The sequence below is a fragment of the Oryzias latipes genome, chromosome 1 (genome assembly GCF_053564925.1).
Source record: "Oryzias latipes strain Hd-rR chromosome 1, Olatipes_Hd-rR_3.1".
Classification (NCBI taxonomy): Eukaryota; Metazoa; Chordata; class Actinopteri; order Beloniformes; family Adrianichthyidae; genus Oryzias; species Oryzias latipes.
The window spans coordinates 33,428,697-33,451,385 of record NC_136237.1 but is presented as its reverse complement, the minus strand read 5'-3'; the positions used below and the strand labels follow the sequence as shown (position 1 = coordinate 33,451,385).

The following is a 22,689-nucleotide window of genomic DNA, read 5'->3' as shown; positions in this document are numbered from 1 at the left end:
GGAAGTTGGGTCATCTAGACCCACTAGACAGTGCTCTGAACTTTTTTTCTTCAATGATTTGTGATCCTCACTGATGTCCATGGATTACATGAAATCTTTCCACCTTCATCCACCTTTGTCATGGTAGGGAGAACACGTCAATGGAAGGGTGGGGTCATCTAAGATAGCACAAGGGTTAAAGAAAATTAAAATTTAAACAGTGTTTTCGAGTATTTCTTTATTTAACTCGGAGGCAAATCAGGAGCAGATGAAAATATGCAGTTTAAAAAACATTGTAGTGGTACAAACTACAATCGGCAGGCCAACAGCTCCCTTCTCCACCCCATTCCGAGGAATCCGCTTGTAAAACATAAATCCATGCACGTCTTTGTTTTCCTCGTCTGACCAAGCATCTGGTTTAAAACTGCAGCTGGATAGCTCTAATATTACTCGCCATTTTTGTTGCATTTCCAGTGTTATCTTGGTGTTGTGAAGGGCTGTAAGCTAGTGGAAGAGAATGTAAGCAGAGAATGTAAACGGAGGAGAGATGGGAAATGAGTGCAGGCTTACTCAGTACCAACAGTCCCGCCCACAATTCAGAAGTGAATTTCCAAATGAACTACTGCTGCCCAGCAGAAACTATGTCCTAGATAATGACAGTATTTTTTTTTTTTTGGCTAAAAACAGAAGAACCATAATAAAAAGACCTCTTCTCACAGTGAGAAGGCCCTGGTTGGGATAAAGGCTGGGATGTGCCTTTATGTGTAGAGTTTGCCTTTTCTCCCCATGCATGTGTGGGTTTTCCTACAGTCCAAAGACATGCTCCATAGATTAATGGGTGTCTCTAAATTACCCCCTAGTTTGCCCCTGAGTGAGTGTGTGGCCCTGCAACAGACTGGAGACCTGTCAGGGTGTATTCCGCCTATGCCCAATAGTAGCTGGGTTGTCTCAGCAGCCCCATGCTCCCAGCAGGGATTCAGCGGGTTCTTAAGATGTGATCTTTCTTATTTTTTTCTATTTTGCAAAACTTCTGAGCATTTAATAAAATAAATGGAATACCTAAAATCTGTCAAAATCTGTCTAATCTGTCACTTTGCTGCTGTTTGGTTTTCATTATTAAGATCTCTTGTATATTACTTTATCTTTACATTTACTAAAAAATGTTTTTTTTTCTCGCTTTTTCATGTGCAAAATACATTGAAAAACTGAGATGTTCTTGGCACCCAAATGTTCAGAAATAATTAAACACTAAATTTGGAATGCCAAGCGTTTGTGTTTTTACGTACATTTCTGTTAATTCAGGCTCTCCGTGCTCTCTCAGCTGGGATTGCTGCACATGTGGCAGCCAATTAGTGCAGTTAGTTCAGGTAATGAGGTTGGACCTGTGCACTAAATACTCTCAGTGGAAGTCAGCTGGATGCAAATGAACATGTACTTTTCGTCAGTACGGTCCTGCCATATGGTCTTAGTTCAAATTATGCCACACAAGGTTAATTTGGTACACTTCATGTAACATTAGCCAGTTCTGACTATGCTGTGCAGTGAGGGTGTGGGGGTTATGTTAGAGAGCTGTCATTGCTATGCTGCCAGTATTTCATTGCTTGACTTGTTCCATCATCAACTGATAAGACTACATCTTATGGCTGTGATAAAACAGAGACTGCTCTGAATTAAAGCATGTGACTGACTTGACTTGTGTTTTCTCCAGTGAAGTCACGGTGTGCATCCATTTAGGTCACCGAAGGTCTGCCACTTTCATTATCATTCATTTTTCCAGAGCTGCATACCTTTGGAAAACATTTTTCTAAAGTGGTAGACGGAAAGTGATTTATTAATTCACTACGTGAAGATTTTATTATTCCAATGCCATAGCTTTAGGTGACACACACAGCTGCTTTTTGCTGGTCCTGCCAATGTCTATTGGTTACTTAGACAACCTAAAAAAATGAGTTCTCGTTTCCATAAATACTGCTCTCTTTTCCCTGTTTTGTGTTTTTGCTTTTGTGCAGGTGTTTTACATTCAAAGAAACTCTTCACTCTGTGACCAATGTCTAAAAACACCTCAATAATTGAATGATAAATGTATTCTTGTGTGTTTTTACTTGGGTTTCACTGTTTCTATTTCTCCACTATACACCTTTTTCTCCACAATGCTCTTTGACATATATACACAGCGGGGTTGTCTCTAAAAAATAAAGTTGAAGTCATCTGTTAATAGTTCACCAGCTAGATAGCAAATCTTCCGTAGTGTGACGCAATTGCGTCATTTTATGACGTGGAAAAAATAATGCATTTCATTCAGCGTATATTTATGATCTTTTTACCTAGGAGAGTAGATTATAGTAAAAAAAAGGGACCCATAGGTTTGCTTTTAAATTCAAATTCGGCTTTATGTGTAGAGCACTTTTTCTACAGAACACCTCAAATTGAGTTACATAAATAAAATAATAATAATATTCTAAATAAAAGTGTTCATATTAAAGCCCCTGAACACACATGTACATTGTCAAAAAAAAAAATCCCAATAGTGCATAAAATCAAACTGCAACACGAGGAGATGTTCAAAAAAGTTACTTAAAAGCTAAGCAAATAAGATGAGTTTTTCATTTTTTGGTTAAAAGGCCAAAAAATGGAGGCCCTGACCTCCTCAGGCAGGCCGTTCCACAGACGAGACCCACGGTGCTGGAATGAGGCCTCACCGTGGGTTTTTTGTTCTTGAAGACAAATCCTTCTGTTTTTGTTATGTTACTTTCCTAATGTTGGTTTTTCGTCTTTTTGCTTTTATTTTGTCCCTTTGTTTTCTAAACCACTTATATTAACCTTGTGTATGAATTGTGCAATAGAAAAATCTCTTGCCTGTGTCAATTTTCATTAAATCTGACATCACGGTTTCCCTAAAAATTCCACGTCAAGTGTTAGTTTCTTAACGACATAATTTGTTCTCGAGGGTCTCCAAGTAACCCATTTTATATTATAAAAAGAGTCACTGAAGCTGAAAGAAAAACAGAAAGGTCTCATGCTACTAAATGTCATTTTAACCCTGCCGGAAATACTAACACCACAAATGTAAACTTAAAGGATAATGCTCTAAAAAAACCAGGTTGGCTTTCAGAACTTACTTTTTCATGTCAGGAATTGCAAACTTGTAAAATTTGTTTCACCATATTTGACATTTTACAAGGACAATAAAAGGCACGAGGATAGCTGCATCCAGAAATTGTTTTCATGACGTTTACTGCTTGGAAAAAAATAGAAGCATTTTCTTGTTTCCACTTCCAAGTTCAAAGTCGAGGTTAGGAGCATGACTGGTGTTATTTTTATTTTATTTATTTTGATCTGATGTACTATTAAGTAAGTCGGGACTTCTTGATTGCATTATCAAAGTGACCTAAATCCAGTATAACCATTTCCTGTTCTTTAAAATGTTGCCAACATTTATGTTTTTAAAATTCTCAAAACAGTTAATAATTTAAGGGTTTCATTAGAAGATACACTTGTATAAAAAAAACACAAATACACCTAATTCTAAGAGTACATTTTTCTAATTGTAATCTCTAGAAAATTTCTGTTACTGATCAGTTTTTCTCATTTTAGATATTTATTTGATGTAATTTCTACATGTCAGCTGGGCTGTTTAATAATAAGGTTATACAGAAAGCTCAACCAGTCTGTGTGATCTTAATAAATTAAATGAAATAAAGAAATGAACGTGTGTATGACTATCACAATGTGTTAGTGTTCAATCGTTTGTAAAAAGTGCCCCCTTGTGGAGACAAAAAAGCCTTGCTTCCAGAGAAAAAGGGCTCTTCACATTAATAATCAATGCTTCATGTTGTTTAAGTGTGGGCTCAGTAGATTTACAGATTTTAAACAAATACAATTAATTTAAAATACTAAACAAATAAAAAAATGTAAAAAATTGTTTACAATTTTTTTTTAAGTAAAACTAACTCATTTACAGTTGTCTATGCATGAACTTTCATTAAGCTTTCATTTTTAAATCTGTGCTGCAAAAGAAATACAGTTCACTAAATAGATGTATCCACTAACAGCTCATAGTTGATGGTTTGCACACACACTTATATGGTAATTCCTATTAAATGTAATTGAACTGTAACAATATTTGCATAATTCTGAGGCTTTTCTCCAAAATATTCACTTCACAATTTAAGATAAATTCTTGTTTTTACCTCAAGTCAGCCTCAAGTCCCCCATTTTAATTTATAGTTTAACAGTTTAAAATCTAATTTTACATTTTTAATAAATGAAGTTTTAAATTTGACCATATCCAAGGGCTTTGACACATTAACATTGGCTGGTTTAAATAATGTTGTTTTCATGCTTTTCTTTGAAACAATCACCAAAAATATATCTTCAGTGAAAATAATTTTCCTCAGATTCAAGTAAATCTTGCATCTTTCTACAGCTAACTTTAACAAAGCAGTAAGTCTGGGAAACAGAGGAGTGTAAACAAGAAAAAAAAAAGTGCTTTGAACACTTTTTGGGTTACACGAGAGTCAAACACTAGTCCCCTTGCAGCATTGTGAAGCCCGTGTGTGATCATGTCGCGGGTGATGGGGCACAGTGAAGTCTAACGGCATGGTGGCCGGGACTTGGAAGCTGCTTGTGGGAATAAATGAACAGGACGCAGCTTGTTTACATAGGAAACATAAACTCATCATTGCTTTACAATAAAAGGTAACAGGAACACCTGCCAACAGAGAAGCCCAGTTGATTCAACAGCAGGCTTCCTGGAATTGTTCTGAGGAACTCGGCTAACGTGAGGCTGCCAGGAGCTCTCAGTTTGTTTCTTCTGCTCTTTTAAACATGGCTTAAAAAAACTATTTATAGTAGCTGATCTGTATTAAAGAGGCAATTAACAGGAAAACACCAATTTAACATGTGAAACGCTAAACCTCTGATGCTGAACTGCAGCAATTTCCTAATAATCTAAAGAAAAAAAACAGTTTAGTAAATTTCCTGAATTTGCCTTGTGGAAGTTTTAGAAACAAAGAAATTAGATTTACCTTTCAGGTATTTTTTTTACGACTGTGTTTACGACACTTACCTGAGACGCACTCTCATCCACAACCTAAACTTGTAAGTTTGGTGTCATGTCTGATCCGGTGTGGGAAATGTGACACCTTGTTTGCATTTAAACGCGGGTGAGAACTGACAGCTTGCGGCATAAAAAGGATGTCTCCGGGACAACGTCAAAGCACTGACAGCAAGGTTGCCGTTTGGAGCCTTGGACCACAACCAGCAGAAGAGTTTCAGGATTTCTCATTAGTTTCTGCATTATTTCTCATCAAAGACATGACTATCATCATTAGAGTCCTTCTTTTTTTAAGCTTAACCTCTACAGCCCTTTTGTTTCCTTATAATTCTCTGCAAAAGGAGCCCAGGGTGGAGTTTGAGTCATCTGGCAGCAGCTCAAATGAACCTGTTCAGGGAATAATTAAAGTGGTGCAGCTGGACCCAGGTAGGATGAGTCCGTCCATGTTCTTCAGAAGAGGACTACCCCATAGGAGAGCAGTTTCCCCACGCTCCAGAGTCCCTTTCCCTGCCTTCCTGTCTCGTGGGCGGCCAGGCCTGGCCTCGGCACCAAGGGCCCCTGTGAGTCCGCTCCACAACCTGAGCCCCCAGAGCACGTCGGAGATGGAGCTGAAGAAGAAGCAGGGACTCCACATGTGGCAGAAAGTTATCGATAAAGGAGACAAGATGACACTGCCTGTTAACCTGAAGGATACCAAGCAAACCTGCACCGCAGTGTCTTTCGAGCAGGTGAGTGTTTGTTTTGATTCGATTGTCTTTCTCTGGATGCCAAAATCCCTGCAAGATTTCATTCACGTGGATAAAACAATCAACAAATGTTCCCCCTGTTGACAAATGTTTACTTTGCAGGGATGATTAGAATGATGTTTACTCGTAAAGCTGCTTCCATGTTTATCTGAAACCTGACCGCGTCTGTCCTCCTCCCAGCATGTGACAGCAGATGGATGCCAAACAGTCAGAGTGCACAACAAGCTGTGTTTCGGCCAGTGCAGCTCGCTCTTTGTCCCGTCTGAGGGGGAGGTTGCGGAGCCGGGTCCCGGGACTGGAGCCTTCCACCACCGGGCCCCCTGCACCCGCTGCGCCCCTGTCAAAGCCCGCACTGTCACCGTGCCTCTGAGATGTGGGGCTGGGGTCCGGGAGAAGCGAGTGATGGTGGTGGAGGAGTGCAAGTGTGAGACAAGCCGGGAGCAGAGGGCTGCCGAGGCTGCAGCTTCCACACACCTCTGATTGGATCTTTTGCGTTTAACACCAAATTACTGCCAGAATGGACTTTCCGGTATCTAACAAATGTTCCTTCATTTGTACGTAATTTTAGATATTTGACTGTCTGGACATTTTTCAGACCTCAGAATGAACTCTGGTGGTTTATCCCACCTATGACTGTTGACAAATGACCTGTTTTAAAGTCATGCAATTTTCTGTTACAACAGAAGCTGTCCACACTGGATTTTGAACTTGTTTAGATTAATCTAAACTTTAACTCTTGTTATTAAAAGTGTTTTTATCCTTCAAACCTTTTTCTTGTTCATTTAAAAAAGTTTAATTTAGTTTGAAGGCACACTTCTGGGGGATTTTTTCCACTTCGCGTTCAAGCTTTCAAGTGTCCGAGCCTATATTTTATTAAAAAGCCATGTTCTTTTGACTTTTAGCACACAGCACTTACATGTGAAAGCACCAAAACTCCAGAGCAAACGAGCTATTGAGCGTGGGTACTTAGCAGTAAGCAAACATAATTGTTCCAGCATGGACTGCTGAATTATGTATAGAAGTCACCTATTCTCATGCTCAATGCCTTTTCAGAGTGGTTGTGGGAATTTGAACATCCTTCACCACAGATGCACTTGAGCAAGCAAGCATGTGTGATTATGTGCGTCGGAGCTTTTTTTCCAATTAGGGCCCATAAAAGCTATTATTCATTTATATCCTGGCACCTGGGCCTGGTAAAGTGAACTCATCCCACACACCCCAACGTACATTCCCAGAGGAGCTTAAAGGAGGGGGCTCCTTACGTTGCCTTGGCATGCAGTCAAAATAACTGCTTAGATGGTTATTTGTATTCACGCGGGTTTTCTGAAAAAGCGCTCACTCCGCTATAGGGGGCTTGCATTGAGTCTGTTGGCTGCCATTAGCATGTGATTAGCATCTTGGTTTGATGGCTATATTTTCTGAGATTGATGGGACAAATATTTGTCTAGGTCTTAACTGTGGAAAAATCGGGGGCCACTTTTTAATTAGGAACTTTTCAAAATGTGTATCAGGATGAAGGGTTTAGTAGCGACTGGAACCGCAGGGCCTCCTTATTTAAGTCCATTCACAGAGAGAATACGTGCCTGTAAGAGTCTGTCTCCAGGTACGGTCGCACATTGAAGAAACGGTTCTAAATCTTCATCCTTTAACATTGCCGAAGGAGCAGTGTTGAGCGAGCAAACCAGGTCCACAACAGACTGCATCACTTAGCAAGACAGATGTTAGCCCCCTTCTCAGTGTGGGATTCAGCAGAGCACTCCTGTGGCTTTAAGGATGGCCTGGTTCCCATGGCGAGAGGAAAGAAGGAGCAAAAGAAGGAGGGCCCGCTGCCAAGTTCATCGCCTCAGGGATCAGATCAGCGTCACGGGGTGCTAAGTGGCCTAGTTAGCGCTTTAAAACACACAATGAGCTGCCTCCTCTTTCACTGTGTGAGCAGGCCTTTTAACTGTCAGAAATGGAAATGCTCAGGAGATGGGACGGGGTCAACCTCATTTTCAATCAGAGAGAGCTCAAAGCTTTAGTGTACATTAAAACGCTCATGCTAGATGTATTAATGCAAGAGACTTTGTACCACCAATTTTCTGCACGTTTGTCGGCGATTACACTTATTTTAGGTTGTCAAACAATCACGAACTAACCATCTGAGCGGCATTGGAAGGGTTAGGCCTTCCAATGTTTCATCAGCCACTCGGGGCTCTATTGGAGCTTAACCATGGTGATACTTTGGACCAGACTGGACTGCAGATCTGGCAGCAGCTAGAGAGCGAATGGGGGCCCCTCATGTGCTCTCCGAAAACAAATCTGGATAATGGCGGGGTTTGCCAGACTGAATCTATGCACGTATCATTATGACTTGTTAATGACAAAACCAGACAGAGTTTTCTCACCTAAAAGAGGACAGGGCTGCTGCCGATATGCGAGAGGCGCCTGCTGCGCGGCTAACATCCACCTCTCGTCTGACTCGGTGGTACACACATACTCACTGTGTGGCGTTGGTCTGGACCAGCTGGTCAGAGCTGGCTCTGCAGGAGATGCTGCCCTGGGCTACGCCTGCCAGCCTACTGCTATTCTGCCTGGCTGCCAGCCCACCTGCCAGGCTGTCTGCTGGATACTGGGGAGAACAAAGATAGGTGTAGACTTATCAACATCAAAGTCTGTCGCTGCAGTTTTGGTGTCTGGTCCTGCAACATTGCAGACAGCAAAATATTGTGTTAAAATGGAATATTGGAAGAAAAAAAAAGTTCCAGTCTGAGAAAAACAACAATAAAAAGGGCGACAAAGTGAAATTTATGGAGCAAATGTGTAAACATAAAAGCTCTGCTGTAAATTAAAATATATTTCTCTGTCATCAGCTGATTGGTCCTGAATACTAACAGAGCAGGTTCTTGCTTTAAAAAATGTTGTCTTCTCTAGTAGAATGGGCACATTCCAATACGGCAATTCCAAGATTCATCATCAAATTATGGAAAAACGTCTTAGGGAGTATGAATTCCACAGGTGTTGGTAACCTCAGAAGCCCGACCTCAACTCCTGGGAAAATATCTGGGATGTGTTATACAGCAGACCAGCTCCCTATGCTCTTTAATCTCACATGTGCTGAATACTTTAACTAAAATTAAGCAAATCAAAGGTTGACAGATGCGTCTGCACAAGTGATCCTGAGGAATAACACAAAATTGCTGGGTTTTCCTAACTCTTTTTTTAGAATTTCTGAGCAAAAGATTTGAAACATTCACTTTGACTCCCATTATAAAATGGAGAAAACTGCTGAAGTCAGTAATGCTACATAATGTATTTCAGTTTAACTGATATTCATTTTTGTCCAGAAATATTTTACTGCACCTTTAGGATTAAAGAAAAAAGTACCTGTTAGCGTATTTTATGCTTAAAAAATTGTGAGTTTTAACTTATTATTTTCCTTGCAGCTACTCCTTTTAGGGATCCCCACAGCAAATTACCCCACAGTTCACAATTTTATGGCAGATGCCCTTCCTGACCCAAACCTCTGCATTTACCCAGGCTTTTAAACCACAATGTGAAAATACTGCAAAGTGTGTCTACGTGGTTGCAGTAACATGGTGGTCCCAGCCAGTCTTCCATCCAAACCCCAATCCTGCCTTGCTTCAGAGATCAGATGAGATGAGGTGTGTCTGGGCTGTGAATGTTAAAGGCTTCAACTTCCAAAACATTCTGCTTTTGGAGAGTTAACTACTGCCAGCAAAGAAAAAACTGCTTAAACTTGTATCTAGTTTGCACACATTGTTTTGATTTTTAGTGTACTTTTTCTCGTTATGGTTTTTCAAAATTTACAGTTTTAGTTTTATTATGACTTCTGATCTTTTTTTATTTTTATTTTAAAAACTGTTTTTTCAGTGGCTTTCCTCACAACCATTTTTACTAATTTTCCAGTGGGGACACCTTACAAGTAAAGCCAGTTTTAATCATTGCCATTTTCTGCTATTTTAAAAAAATGTAGGACTTTCCTCCGTTGGTTTTGCATTAAGCTCAAATCTAGGCAGATTGAGCTATTTTAGGTTAAGCTTTAAAAGTATCTCAAATTCTCTTTTGCTAATTTAAGATTTAAGAGCAATACCTGAGCTAATTTGAATGTTTTGCTTTATTTAGCATTATTTGATTTTTATTTAATTAGCAATCAGTAAAACTTCTGAAAGTTGAAGTTATTCTTCTAACCCTTTAAACATAATTGAAATGCTTTCTGTGATTCTGTGACAATTTCGGTTTTAAGCATTCATACATTTAAAATACTTCACTTTTTAAATCTCCTGATTCAGATTTTTGTTGCATTTTCTCCTTTTAGCACTTGCATTTTAAAACAATGCACATCTTTGATCAAATAGCTCTGGGTTGACCTTTTTTTTTTCTGTCTTATATCTTTCCTAAATGTGAAATTCTTTCAGGTTACGCATTCAAAAAAGGATCCCCTGTTAAAACTTCCTGCCATCCCTAATCAGACAGAAGGGATGCTTGCCAGGTCTAATTCTGGTTACCCTTATAGTTGTTAATTGTGGTTATGCCGTTAATAGGTGTGTTACTTTTCTTCTACTTTAGCTCAAGAGTCCCTCTGATACTTTTGGAGTTTTTTCATGTGCCTTTTGATGCAGAAAGTCAGAAAAGCCCTTGATTGAAATCTATTTAGATCTCTTGAAATCTACTCTTTCATTTAATTTTTGCCAGAGATACTTTGGAGCTTAACCCCGTAAAGCCCACTACATCAAAGTCTTGAGAGAAAATTAAATTTTTTGAAACCTCCGGTAAAAACCACAAAAACAATTTTGCACTGTCGTTTTTCTAATGAGATGAGGATAAATAAAGACCAGTAATAATACATTTGGTTATTGCTTTCAATAATGCTGCAAAAAATATTGACAAAATTGTCAATACAGTATAATTTTTCATAATAAATTAATAATAGATAAGTTATTCTTATCATAAAGTGTTCAAAGTTAGCTAAAGTTTCCCTGCAAAAAAAGGGTTTTTGAGTTTTCATGGATGCAATGATTTTGTAGGAGCAAGAAAGCCCTTCTACTGCCTCAAGTGGAGTGAAAGGGAACTACAGGGAGTAAAACATTGACCAAGTTGTGTTCAATGGGTTTACAAGGAAAGTTTTGATCATTTTAATACGATAGGGATCTCAGAAATGCATGTATCAAACATTATATGAATGGTATTTAAGGGTTATGATAACATTTTTAGCAAAACAATCGAAAACCACATGTTGAAGTCAACAGCAGAAAAGAAATGGACTGTCCGTCGTACTGCCCTGAAGTTTTATAGGTAAAGAAGGCATGAAGAACTCTAATTCTAAGTGTATTGTATTGATGAAGGCCTGAATCCATATCCAGTTCATGTCTTCTGCATTGAAGTAAAACTTGAGAACGTTTTCTGTTGTAACACTTTTTTTGTTCAAATTAGATTAGCAAATTAAATCTGTGATTCTTTGTATTTGTTTGTCCTGTGAGTGTAATTGTGTTTTCCGTGATTGCAGTGTCGGGCTCTCTGTGAACTCTATGCTGGGGTGTGATGATAACAGTGAGGACACTGTGGCAGGTGTGGTTCTGCGTGCCATGCAGGTGATGGCTCTCATGCTCAATCAGCTAATGACTTCAATTAAAGTAATTAAGAGCTGGCAAGAGGACTCCTGCTTTCCCTCCGTCTGCCAAGTTATCCATTTCCCATCCTCTTCAACCACCATTTAAAAATGCCCACCTCATTCCGCTAGATGCAATTATCCGAACCAACACTACTTCTTTTCTCTCCCATGCCTACTCTTGACATTTCGCCACATCTGTCCTGCCCGTGTTCCTTCTGAGACATTTAAAAGAATCATGAAGCCTAAAATCAGCTAAACACTCCATTCAAGAAGCACTTAAGAGACCCTCAGCTCAACCCCCCATCACAGCTATGAACTTGGATGAGGTGGGGGGTAAAAGAGGAGTTTAAGAAGGAGAGAACCAAAGCCAGACCCTAACGAGGGATGGGATGACTGTTTTGTTTCGTCAGGGGCTCTTGTTCAGCAAGGAGAGAATTGAGATGACATGTCGCACATGGTTCTTAGATTAGGAAGGAGGAGGGGCCGGACTTGATGCAAGACTGGTGAAACTGAGGAGGGGGATGGGGGGAGAGGCCGCTGAATGTACAAAGAAGAAGGAAAAGGTTCCCAAAAGATGCAGTCACACAGGAGAGCTTCATCTTCAAAGTGAATTTTCCACCAACAATTCATAAGCTCCCATGAAACTTTGATTATGACCATGAACATGGCTTTGTTGCTGCTACAGGACTTCCGTTAGATTTCAATGTCAGAATGCACGTTCTACAAATTCCAACAGTGGGAAAGACTAATGTGAGCCAAGTTGGAGACACAACTTTGGCTACTGGGCCTGGTTAGATTTATCAAGATTTATGAGACGGCAAACATATGAATCACTGGTGTCTTGGTGTTCTTTTCAGCCATTGGAATCCCAGATACACATATGATGTGCCTGGATTTGTTACTGGCGTGGCCACACCGTCACTTTTCCAGAACCCCATATCGTTTTCTGTGAGAAAAAGAGCTTGAAACAAAGCGCTGGCCTGACTCTCCTCATGTTCCTCCTGTGCTCACCCGAGTGCACTTCTCCTTAATTCATTTGAGACGGTTAATCAGAGGACATGTAATAAATAAGATATGGGAAATATGTTTAAAGCATCCTATATTCTTTTCTTGGTCACTTGAGAACCATCAGTGATGCTATTGAGTGCGAATTGAGTGCAGACGCCTTGCCTTGTAAAAACCATCAGCATCAAATTCACAGCTGAGAACACTTTGCAGATCTGGCTTCAGACAGCATCAAGCAAATTATCCTGGTGGACTATCTGTTAGAGCCAGACTAGAGAATCACCTCCAGGAGTCTGTCACCACTTCCATGAAGATAAATGGTATCATTACACAGTGTCCATCATGCATTAGCTGGTCTGGAATTCACTTCTCTCATAAAAACTGGAAATGGCTGCAGATCACAGTCCGCCATCGGGCAAGACAGCAGCAGAATGCATGGCACACACGGTTTCCTCTGTTTTTCGCTGCGCTTGTAGGACTATTTATAACTAAACACTTCCTCATCTTGAGTGATGCTCACAAAGAGCTAATTTGTGTTCCTTCTGCCGAGTATTTTCCCCCGCTACCGTCAGAATTTGCAAACAGTCGTCCTCACAGTGGGCAAAAGAAGAAGACCACGATCTCAGTGTGAGAGAATGTGAAAGAGGAAGAGTGATGGTAAGATGGGGGGGGGGGGGGGAGACAGACATTCACACAGGAGGCGGGGGCACAAGGAGGGGAGCGGTGAGCCAGTGTTCAGGGGAGATAGTCCAAGTGAGGAAGAGGAGGGGGGAATTTGTGGATGTTTATGCGGAGGGGTATACAGAGGAGAGGTGCAGGTGGCATAGAGCTGGCGCCGGCCTGGCCCACTGTCCCCTAGCAGTGCCAGGCTCCATCTGTCATCAGCAGGAACATCTGCAGCCCAAGGTGCCCTTGTCACCCAGCGTTAGAGTAACGACTTTGGCGTTTCCATTAGCCCAGGTCCTCGCCTGCCTGGCCAGTGCTCGCCAAAAACATGGCATTTGGGGTGTGAGCGTGTGTGCCTGTGAGTGTGTCTAGATATGAGATGAGAGAACCAAATAGGGGGAGGCAACTGGATTTGGTCGTAAGATTGTGTGCCCATGCATATGTGTCTGTGTGTGGGGGTGGGGGTGGGGGGGGGGGAGTGCCAAGCCAAAACAACATGGCAGAGCCGAGCGTTGACCCAGCTGGGCTGAGCCGGCATGTCGAGTCATGTCCCCTCCTGATGTGTGTGAGCCCAGCGCACTCGCTCGGCTGCCAGACGCCATCTCTGCTCCTCTTTCTCCCACTCTCATCTCTCTGTCTTCCATCTGTCCACCTCCCTCTCATCTGCCCTTTCTCCTTTACCTCTCAGTGCCCCTTGTAGCACCACCCCCCCTCGCTCCATCCCAGCACACTGAGTCCTCCCACACCCCGGACATACTAACATTCTGCCTCTTACTCTCATTTTTATTTTCCCTGTCCCTTAAAAACAGATGGCACTTCTTTCCCGGCCCCATCTTTTTATCCCCATCGTCATGCTCCTGCTTTCTTGTCCAGTCTTTTTCTGCATCCAGTCTGAGGATCTCTGGCACCCCACCTGTTTATGTTTTCACCAAATGTTTAATTCATAGTAATCATTAAGTTATTTTTAAGGCAATAAAATGTTTGTTTGTTTTTTGTACAGCTTGGAAAATATCAAATTTAAAGTGAAGTTTGATCTGTTAGTTTAGGTCGATTGTTAAATTAAGAAAAAAAACTTGAAAGATTCTAAAAGGCGGACAAAAAGGCCTGTCAAAAATTTAGAAACTCAGCAGTTCTGATTTAAGGGACAAACCAGGCAGTCTTGTATTTGCAAGACGTACTCAAATCATTAATTTTTAAAGTCCCACTGCAATGATCTTTTTTTGTCTATTTTCAGAGTGTTCCCACTGGTCTTTTATTGTAGTTTGTGAGTAACAATTACAAGCTTTTTCAAAAAGCATTTATTCTGATTCACTCCAATTTAAATTAAAAAGAAGAATACTCAGAAATGCTATTTTAATCTTAATTTTCTTTACTTATGTCCTTCATCATGAGAAAATTCTATTTTTAATTCTATAAATTAATTACCTTAATTCTGCATTTGGATATTTGATATTTATCCCCACTAATAATCTTTAAACTTTATTTGAGTAATAAGATTATTCAAGCTCAAAACATAAGCCATCCTTTTATCCTCAAACCCACACATGTGATGGTAGCTTCGTGTGTTGCAGTCACAAACAAATCCAAAGTTTTCCTGATGGGATCTGAAATAAATAGATCATAGAGTCACATGCTCAGTTTTCTGTTGGGCCTTTTTAAAGCCAGGTTTTATTGCTGTTGTTGTTGCCACTTTGACATCCCCCAAACCCCGGCCTTTCCAAAAATGGGCAAAAAGACAAAAGTAACAAACCACTTGTCAATCAAAAGACCAAATCTGAATTTGTGGACGTTTTTCATCTTCTGTTGTCATAAATGTATACCTAGAAGTGAAAAAAGTTTGTGTCTGTACAACAACATAATGGGAGCTGACATAAAGAAATCTATCAAATTAAAAATATTTACACACTAAAAACTCCATAGGCTGTTTTTAAACCCATCTCTTAGGTTAAAGGGGCCTAACTTTTTTCTGAGCTATTTTAACTCGGAAAAAATTTTTTAAAAACATGAATTGGGTAAAAAGGAAACCACTAGAACCCCCAAAATGAATATTGCTCCAGAATGTAAATATATCCCAACATAAAAAATAAAACAAGAATTGGGTTGAAGAAACAATCCAAGTGTTTTAAGAAAAATCAATGTTTGCAATCCAGAACATTTGTATACTTGCAGAGCTGCCTCATTGACATCAACAAGGCATTCTAACAAAACATTCAATTTAACCATAGAAATATTAGAATAAAGTTTTTTTTATAAGTTTTATTTTTATTTATTTTTTTTTTGGCTACAGTTCTACAAAAAGATTACTTTGTTACAAAGATTACTAACTGCACTGAATTGTCTTTAAAACTGTATCAGTGCTTCTTTTAAAATCTTATAGACATTTTATTAGGGGTTATATATTTTCGCTCTTTTTATTCATATACTGTATTGTTGCAAGCTGGACAACACTTTTATACAAAAGAAAAATCACTTGTACAATTTAGTCTGTTGTTTAGTAGCTTTATTGTGATCCCCATCTCAATCTATCAAGAATATAATTGGACTAAGTTTTACCTAGTGAGCAAAAACAAAACTAGATCTGCATGATTCTCGGACCATTCTGTACTCTAACCTCTACCCAGTTTCACTTGTCTTTCTCTGCGGACATTTCTGGCAGCAGATCTTTTTAAGAAATATGCCAAGACTTTCAAAAATCAGCCTGAACAAATTCTGTGTGAGCTGCCCTCAACTATTTCCTCAAAACTTGTGCTTTTGCCATGACGGTTAGTTTCTCATCTGGCAATCCAAGAGACATTCAAATTAAGTTTGTGGGAGTTCAAAACAAATACAAACCATGTTGGACAGTTCTAAAAGTTAAGTGGGAGGAAAGCTGGCTGTTGCCAACTGCTTTGATATCTAATGAAATACAACTTTATGATTTGAAGCGATAACTTAAGTGTTGCAGCATTTTAATGGTAGTCTTGGTTCTGAAACCCATGCAGTAGTGGTGGTGAGTGGTGCGTTGTTTCTTTGTAGCTCTGTGGTGGACTGGCAGGGGGTTACATTTGCTTTTCATTTTCATCTCATAGCAGACCTCAATGACCCCTCAATGAGGATTTGGGTACAGAAAATGAGAAATCATGGCAGATCCCTTAAAGTCCCACTCTCATCATCTTTTGAGCTGTTGGAAAAGCGTTCCCAGTGGTCTGTTAACAATGATTATGCCTAACGCAAAAAGCCTGTATCGTTTTCGAAGAGATGATTTCTGCAGGGCGCCAGTAATTTATTAGAAATTCACTTCTGAGTTGTGGGTGGGACTGTTGGGGTGGAGTAAGCCTCCTTAAATTCCCATCATCACTTTGTTTACATGCTTCCCGCTAGCTTACAGCCCCTTACAACCTCAACCAAACGTTGCCGGTGCAACAAAAATGGTGAGTAATATTGGAGCTTTCCAGCCGTACAGTTTTGAGCCAGATGCCGGCTCGGATGAGGAAAATGAGGACACACATGGATTTAGCCGTCCTCATGTGGAGTTTGTGGCCTGTCGACCGTTGGACCCATGCAACTGCTACAGACTTTTTCCAACAGCATTTTTTGTCTGTTTTCGATTCGCAAAAATTTGAATAAAAAAATACTCAGAAATGCAGTTTTAAGCCTAATTTTCCATCTGCAAGAACATGTCAAAAACACCAAAAAGTCCCTTTTCATTAGAGTAGTCATTTAAAGAAAGATTCATTTATTAGCATTTAAATTTGTGAGTTGTCTATATTAATTGCACCGCCTAAATGATCTTTTTTGCTTCGTACTGTAGCTTCCTGTGATCAGTTTCCTCTTTTTAACTTCCTGCATTTACCTTTTACACAGCAGTTGAGACGTCTGAGAAGAATCAGATCGTGAAATTTGCTCTGCGCCGTTTGCAGCCTCTTTTAAAAACGACTGAGATGTCTAAAGGGGCTTTAAAAACAACAATACTGCCAAGTTAACCAGTCACAGCTGTTGTGGTTTGTGTTAACTCCATGCATGAATACATTTCTTAGAAGGTGCGCTTCAGGCGACATGCTAGCTTCTGCACTTCAGAAACATAAATTGGCCTTTAGTTACACAGATGTCAATAAAATGACTGCTGTTAGTTTCTGCGCCACATGGTGGCTCTGAAGAAAAGTAATTCTCTTAATATTAATTAACATCGTTTTGGCAGCACTTGTGTCACTTTCAAAATGTTTATTAGAGAAACTTGGGCTTGTCAGAAAAAGATTATTATTTTTTTGTTTATGTGGGCGTGCATCGTAAACTCAGTGTTGGATTTATCCATCTGTAAAAAAAAAAAAGGCATGTTTTCTGAAGGGGCAATATCCAGGACTCATGAACTCTGAAGACTTTTCAGAAAGTCACACAAATGTGAACTTTTACTCAAACACACTTGAATTTGCAGCCTTCAAACGTTCGCTGCAGCTTTGTTCTGTGACACTCCATCCGGTTTTACGATTTATTTCGCTGTTCCTCATTTTCTGGCCTGTCCTAAAAAGGTTTTCTCATCTCTCTATCAGCACTTTAAAAGTGTGTGAAGATGGAGTGAGTGAGAAGAAAAAGGAGAACCCTGGTGAGATGAAGAAAAGGGAAGCGACAACTGCTAATCAATAAGATTTCTCCAGCCTTGTATTTTTTGTATTTTTTATCTTTTCCATCCCTCATGAGGCCCAAGGCTTTCAAGACGAGCCAAGACGAGCTTGGCATTATCTAGCACGCCTTAAAAAGAAACACCTGCGAGGTGGAAGACTTAAAAAACCAGAAGAAGAAAAAAATCCTGCTTTTCGCAGCTCTTAAAAATGTTGGCAAAGGTTCCATGGGTTTTTTCTGGGAACAAAACAGTAAAGAAAGAGCTTCCATGCAAGTGAAGACAAAAGGGGATGGTTTTCCATAGAGATGGAGGTGTCATTACACTGAGACGGTTGCCAGATTTGGACTTATCCCCCACCCCCGCACAGGTCCGCGTATCTATAACATCTTGGTTTATTATCAGTGCATGAGCATCACTCAGAAAAGTGAACCGCGAACGCTGCTGACAAGATATGTTTGTGGCATCGGTGAGAAATGGGAAAAGGGGGAATGTGCACAGAGACAAAGATGGAGTAAGCAGCCCAAACTGGAGGGGTGTTCAGGGGGGGGAATGGGGGGAACTAAAACAGATGGCACTCTTGGCATCCAGCTCTCTCCTAAATCTGTTTCTGCTGTTTTCCTCATGTGCACGAGGCTTTAACCCTGTGGTAACCTGTGTCCCAGCCTGACCCCGGACCTACACTAACTGCTGTATGTAACAAGCCTGCGGCGCCTGTTTATGAGTGCCTGAACAGGTTCCTCTCAGGTACACCTCCACCTGCACACACTTCATCAAGACAGCACAAGCAGATTTTTACGAGCCCGTCCTCCACCTTCATTCCGAGCTCAATAGAGCAGTTTGACTTAAATGACATTTCATTTTATTGTTATATATGGAGATTCTATTGAGAACCCTTAATTATGTTTGTTTGGTTTTTTGGGGGGGATTTGTTATGTTTTTCTTTTTGTCAGTGAATAATCTATGAAGCTATAGTCAATGTGGAAGGAAAAAACCAAAAATCGAGATAATTGCATTTTAGTTCATAACGTTAAAATTCATCTTCAATTCAGTTGTTTTAGAAGGTGCCAGTTCATAAAACTTCAAACTAAACTAAATTAAATACAGACATAACCCAATTCAGTTCAGATTTTTCCCATTTAAAACCAGATATTCTTAACTGCTTTCACTAATAACCTAATAATTATAAAGAGAAATGCCAGACCAGTGGTATGATTTTGGAAGTTTTACTGTTTTTTTAAGTTGTAACAAATAAATTCCACAAACACTATATGAATACCAGATGATTATTTTTCTCTCAGAACTTGACTTACTTCTTTTTGGACTTTGGTCTATTTTCTGCATGGTAGATTGAAGATTTAATACACCATATTATAAAGACACTTTTGTCAAATCTCTGCAACTTTATTCAATTTGCTGTTCATAATGACTTGGAACACAAAAATAAAATACTGTAAAAATTAAATAAATAAAAAAACAAGAATCAGACACGTAAAATTTTGCACTAGAGTTAATTTCACGTTTAAATAATATTTTAGTCTTGAGGAAAAACATTTTCCAGACTTGATGGGGAGTGGGGGGTAATTTTGAAGGACTGAGCACAAAAGTCATCATCTCCTTTCAGAGAAACATCCTCTCTGCTGCCCTTTGAGGCCACGTCCATGTCGGTGTGAGTGGAAACAGCCGTGCGTGGACTCTCATGCGTGCTCCTGTAGGCAGGCTGCAGATTTCAGCGGATGCACAATGCTTACACGAGGGGTGCCCGCAATGGTGTGAGCTCATTTGCATAATCTCCCATTTAGAGAGGGATGTGCTGGAAGGCGGCGAGGCTGAGTGCTTGTAGGAGGGGGGCGGGGGGCGGGCCGGTGACAGTAAGGGCCGGGATGTTTACAAAGTGTCTATTGTGCAGTCCCTGGATAGAAAGAAAAATGCCCTGTAGGGCTTGGTTTGTGTGTGTGTGTGTGTGTGTGGCTGTGTGTGGGAGCCACACCTGTCAGGAGAGCCTGAGGGAAGCAATGACACCCCTGTAATGAGCATGTTCATGTCTATATGTGTCTTTGGGGTGCGCGGAGAGGTGAAAGCATTAGCATCTGTGGACCATATCAATCTATTATGCCCTAATTGTTTCCCTTTATTAACTTGGCTTGTTACCATGCAATTTTCTCCTTCTCTGTCACACACACTCACACTAACCCCCACCCACTTTCTCCCACGCTCAGCAACAACTCCTGCGAGCAGCAGCAGCATGATTTCATTACTCCTCTTCGTCATGCCAAATAATAATCTACCCAAGACGTAGCAGGCCGATAGGATCAGACGGGAGAAGTAATGGTAAAATTTGATTTTTCTGGTGGGGGGAGAGGAGAGGAGAGGAAGACAAAATAAAAAGGCTCAGAAGTGCTGAAATAGCTTGCGGCTGTGTCTCCATTGCCGAAAATGTGATGCTCAGCAATCTGCTTAATATCCCCGCCGCACACGTTAGATAGTGAACATTAAAGAGACTGGCAGATTTGCTCTCTTTTGTTTTTCTAAGGCAACATGGGGGCACATGCTGCAGACTGTACGGATAATGATGGAGAACAAGAGGCACAGAGAGGTTTTAATTGAGGGGAGAGGGGGCTTAGTGAGAGCTAAAAGCTGGCATAGTTTCAAAATATAGAGGAATTTCAAATGTCTAAAAGAAACAGGTCAAGAGGAAAGGGTTAAAGAGAAAGAACTTTCTTAGCTAAATCTGATTATCTGACTCCAAAACCAAGTGACGAGATGCTTTCAGAATCCAAAAAGGAACTGTAAAGTTTTTTTTCTTCTTTCTTACAGTAGCTGGTGGAACAGTAGCAGCCTGGAGTCATCCTTCTATTAATGAGTAATTCCTGGGCTGGCCTGGCTCGGGGCGAGACACAAATCAGTGTGTGACCAGTGCAGTCAAAGCTCGGATTCAGGAACCCTATCGGAGCTTAAAGCCCTAATTCCACACTGGGAATTCTGCCATCAGTAACATAATAAGTCCACTATGGATGTCAGAGAGAGAGAAAAAAAGGTATTCTTGCTTTTGAGTATTGGCATCACAACCAGTAAAGTTTAACAGGGGAGGGTAAACAGATCAAAGACAAAAACAGCAATTTTTGACTGTTGTCCCAGCAATTCTACTGGATAATAATAATAAGACGTATTACACACAGGCTTTGTTTCCCATTCAGAGAGTTGCTTTCTTTTAATAAAAGACAGTGATGTACACTTCAGGAGGAACTCTCTGATGGAAAAAATCTGATTGGCATCAGTTTGTTCAAATTCTGACAAACATTACCCATTAAAATAGTATTTCAAACAACAATATTGTTTTCGAAACTAACTAAATATTAAGCTTTTTTACAAAGTTTCTGCAGAAATTGCTAACATTTCTTATTGGGGGGAATGAGTGAAATTAAAAAAAATTGTTTTGGAGGACTGAAACACAAAAAAATATTGTTTCCTTTGAAATGTAAAAAAAACAGTCTTTTAATGAAAATTTTCACATGTATGTATGTCACTTTTTTATTTACCTCAAATATATAGTTTAAAAATTTGCATAGTAAGTTGATTTAAATATGTTTAAAACAATTTGAGATAATATGAAACCCTGTCTGATAGTGATGGTTCATACAAGGGCTAAAACAAAAGGCTGATTCTTGTAAAATAAGAAACACATCAAGAAGTAAAGCAGTTCTCCCTGCACTTAAAAAAAAGGACGTCAGGCAAATTAAATGCTGATTTGTTCACAGGTCCAGCACGAAGAATAAAAGTAACATCGTTTTCCAGCCACTAGAGGCCACTAGATGGATACGATTTCACGGGGAAGGAGAAGCATCAGAGGGCGAGCAAAGGGCAATTTATCCTCAGCTTTTTGGCATTTTTTTTCACTTCTATTATAGGACTAGGGCTTAAAAGAAATATAATTTTATCTGGAACAACAAAAATGATCAAAAGTTTAAGATTGCTTCTTATTTCAGAGGGTGGTTAAGGCCTAAATGGTCTCCAATTTTTCCGAGGGTCGTTTAATCAGCCAAACAAGGCCCACGGCATTGTTATTTTTCTCTCCCCATACGCTCACCTGTACTACATTTCCTGAAGGCAAAATATCAGAAAAAGAAATCTGATTAATTTTAGTATTAGTGCAACTGTTTCTTCAGCTGCATTCATTACGTTTTTGCTTCGTTCTGTGTTTTTGTGCACTGGACAAAAAAAGCAGAGACTTACTGTAAAAAGGAAAGAAAGACATTAATGCAAGAATGAATGTTCACACACACATGACCCCCCTCCCCCCCAACACACATACACACAAACCAACGTGAGCAGAAACAAAGAGAGACGCCAGCACGAAAACATTAACCATCCGTGGAAATCCTGAGCCAATTTTAAAGTTTGCACTTGGATTGGAGACTCTCACGGGTAAGTTTAACCAAAACAAACACAGAATGTACTCGCAGAAAATGCACGTATGCTGTTACTCTTAGCCAGATCTTCTGTTGCAGAGTTTATTAATAATACGTCAAAGCCAAACACATGCTATGTTTTTAGTTTATGCAGCACTAAGACACAGAGCTTGAATGCAAAGTTCTGCGACTTGTTAAAAAATCTCCACTTTGTGTCTCCATTTGACACTTAACACCAAAATCAGAGGGACAGTTGGAATCATTTACCATGGATACATATGTTCTGTACACTGGTGAAGACAGCGGCAAGAAGCTGGCAGATAAAAGTTGAACTTTTTTAACAGCGTAGCTGCTCTGTTTTCTCAGTGCCTTAGTATTTAAGCGTGTTTGGCACAATGTCCATCAAATGTGCATGGACACGTGCACACTCACATACACAACTCCTTACTTTAAAATGTGCCAACTGATGCCATGGCAACCCCATATCCTCAGCAAGAGGTGGAAGTTGCGAGCCAACAAAGTGCCAGGGTAACTTTTTGAAAACCATGTTGCCCAGAAACCTTTGAAGCTTATTAAGTGAAACCAGTGGGGAGACAAATGGACAGACCGAGTGCAAGCAGCGA

At 40.0% G+C, this 22,689-nt stretch overlaps 2 protein-coding genes across 3 annotated transcripts in view; one reads left to right on the top strand and one right to left on the bottom strand.

Annotated features, from left to right (window-relative positions):
• Positions 1 to 22,689, bottom strand: part of LOC101173766 (transcription elongation factor 1 homolog) — a 62,301-nt gene that overhangs the window by 25,458 nt on the left and 14,154 nt on the right. The window contains exon 1 of one of the 2 annotated variants that reach the window (XM_078946120.1): positions 8,265 to 8,380. The exons of the other annotated variant lie outside the window; for it this stretch is intronic. The gene's annotated coding sequence lies outside the window, so the exon portion shown is untranslated. Of the gene's footprint in view, positions 1 to 8,264; positions 8,381 to 22,689 lie in introns of those variants that run through there. 2 annotated transcript variants of the gene reach the window in all.
• Positions 4,682 to 6,547, top strand: dand5 (DAN domain family, member 5). Its single transcript, XM_004065799.5, has 2 exons — positions 4,682 to 5,763; positions 5,962 to 6,547. The coding sequence occupies exons 1-2, from the start codon at positions 5,176 to 5,178 to the stop codon at positions 6,259 to 6,261; spliced, it is 888 nt and encodes a 295-aa protein (XP_004065847.2). The 5' UTR covers positions 4,682 to 5,175; the 3' UTR covers positions 6,262 to 6,547.

Excerpts from the sequence above, each read along its gene's own strand:
- dand5 (XM_004065799.5), top strand. The coding sequence starts at position 5,176 with ATGTCTCCGGGACAACGTCAAAGCACTGACAGCAAGGTTGCCGTTTGG. Across the intron at positions 5,764-5,961 it reads CCGCAGTGTCTTTCGAGCAG|CATGTGACAGCAGATGGATG; the intron begins GTGAGTGTTTGT and ends TCCTCCTCCCAG.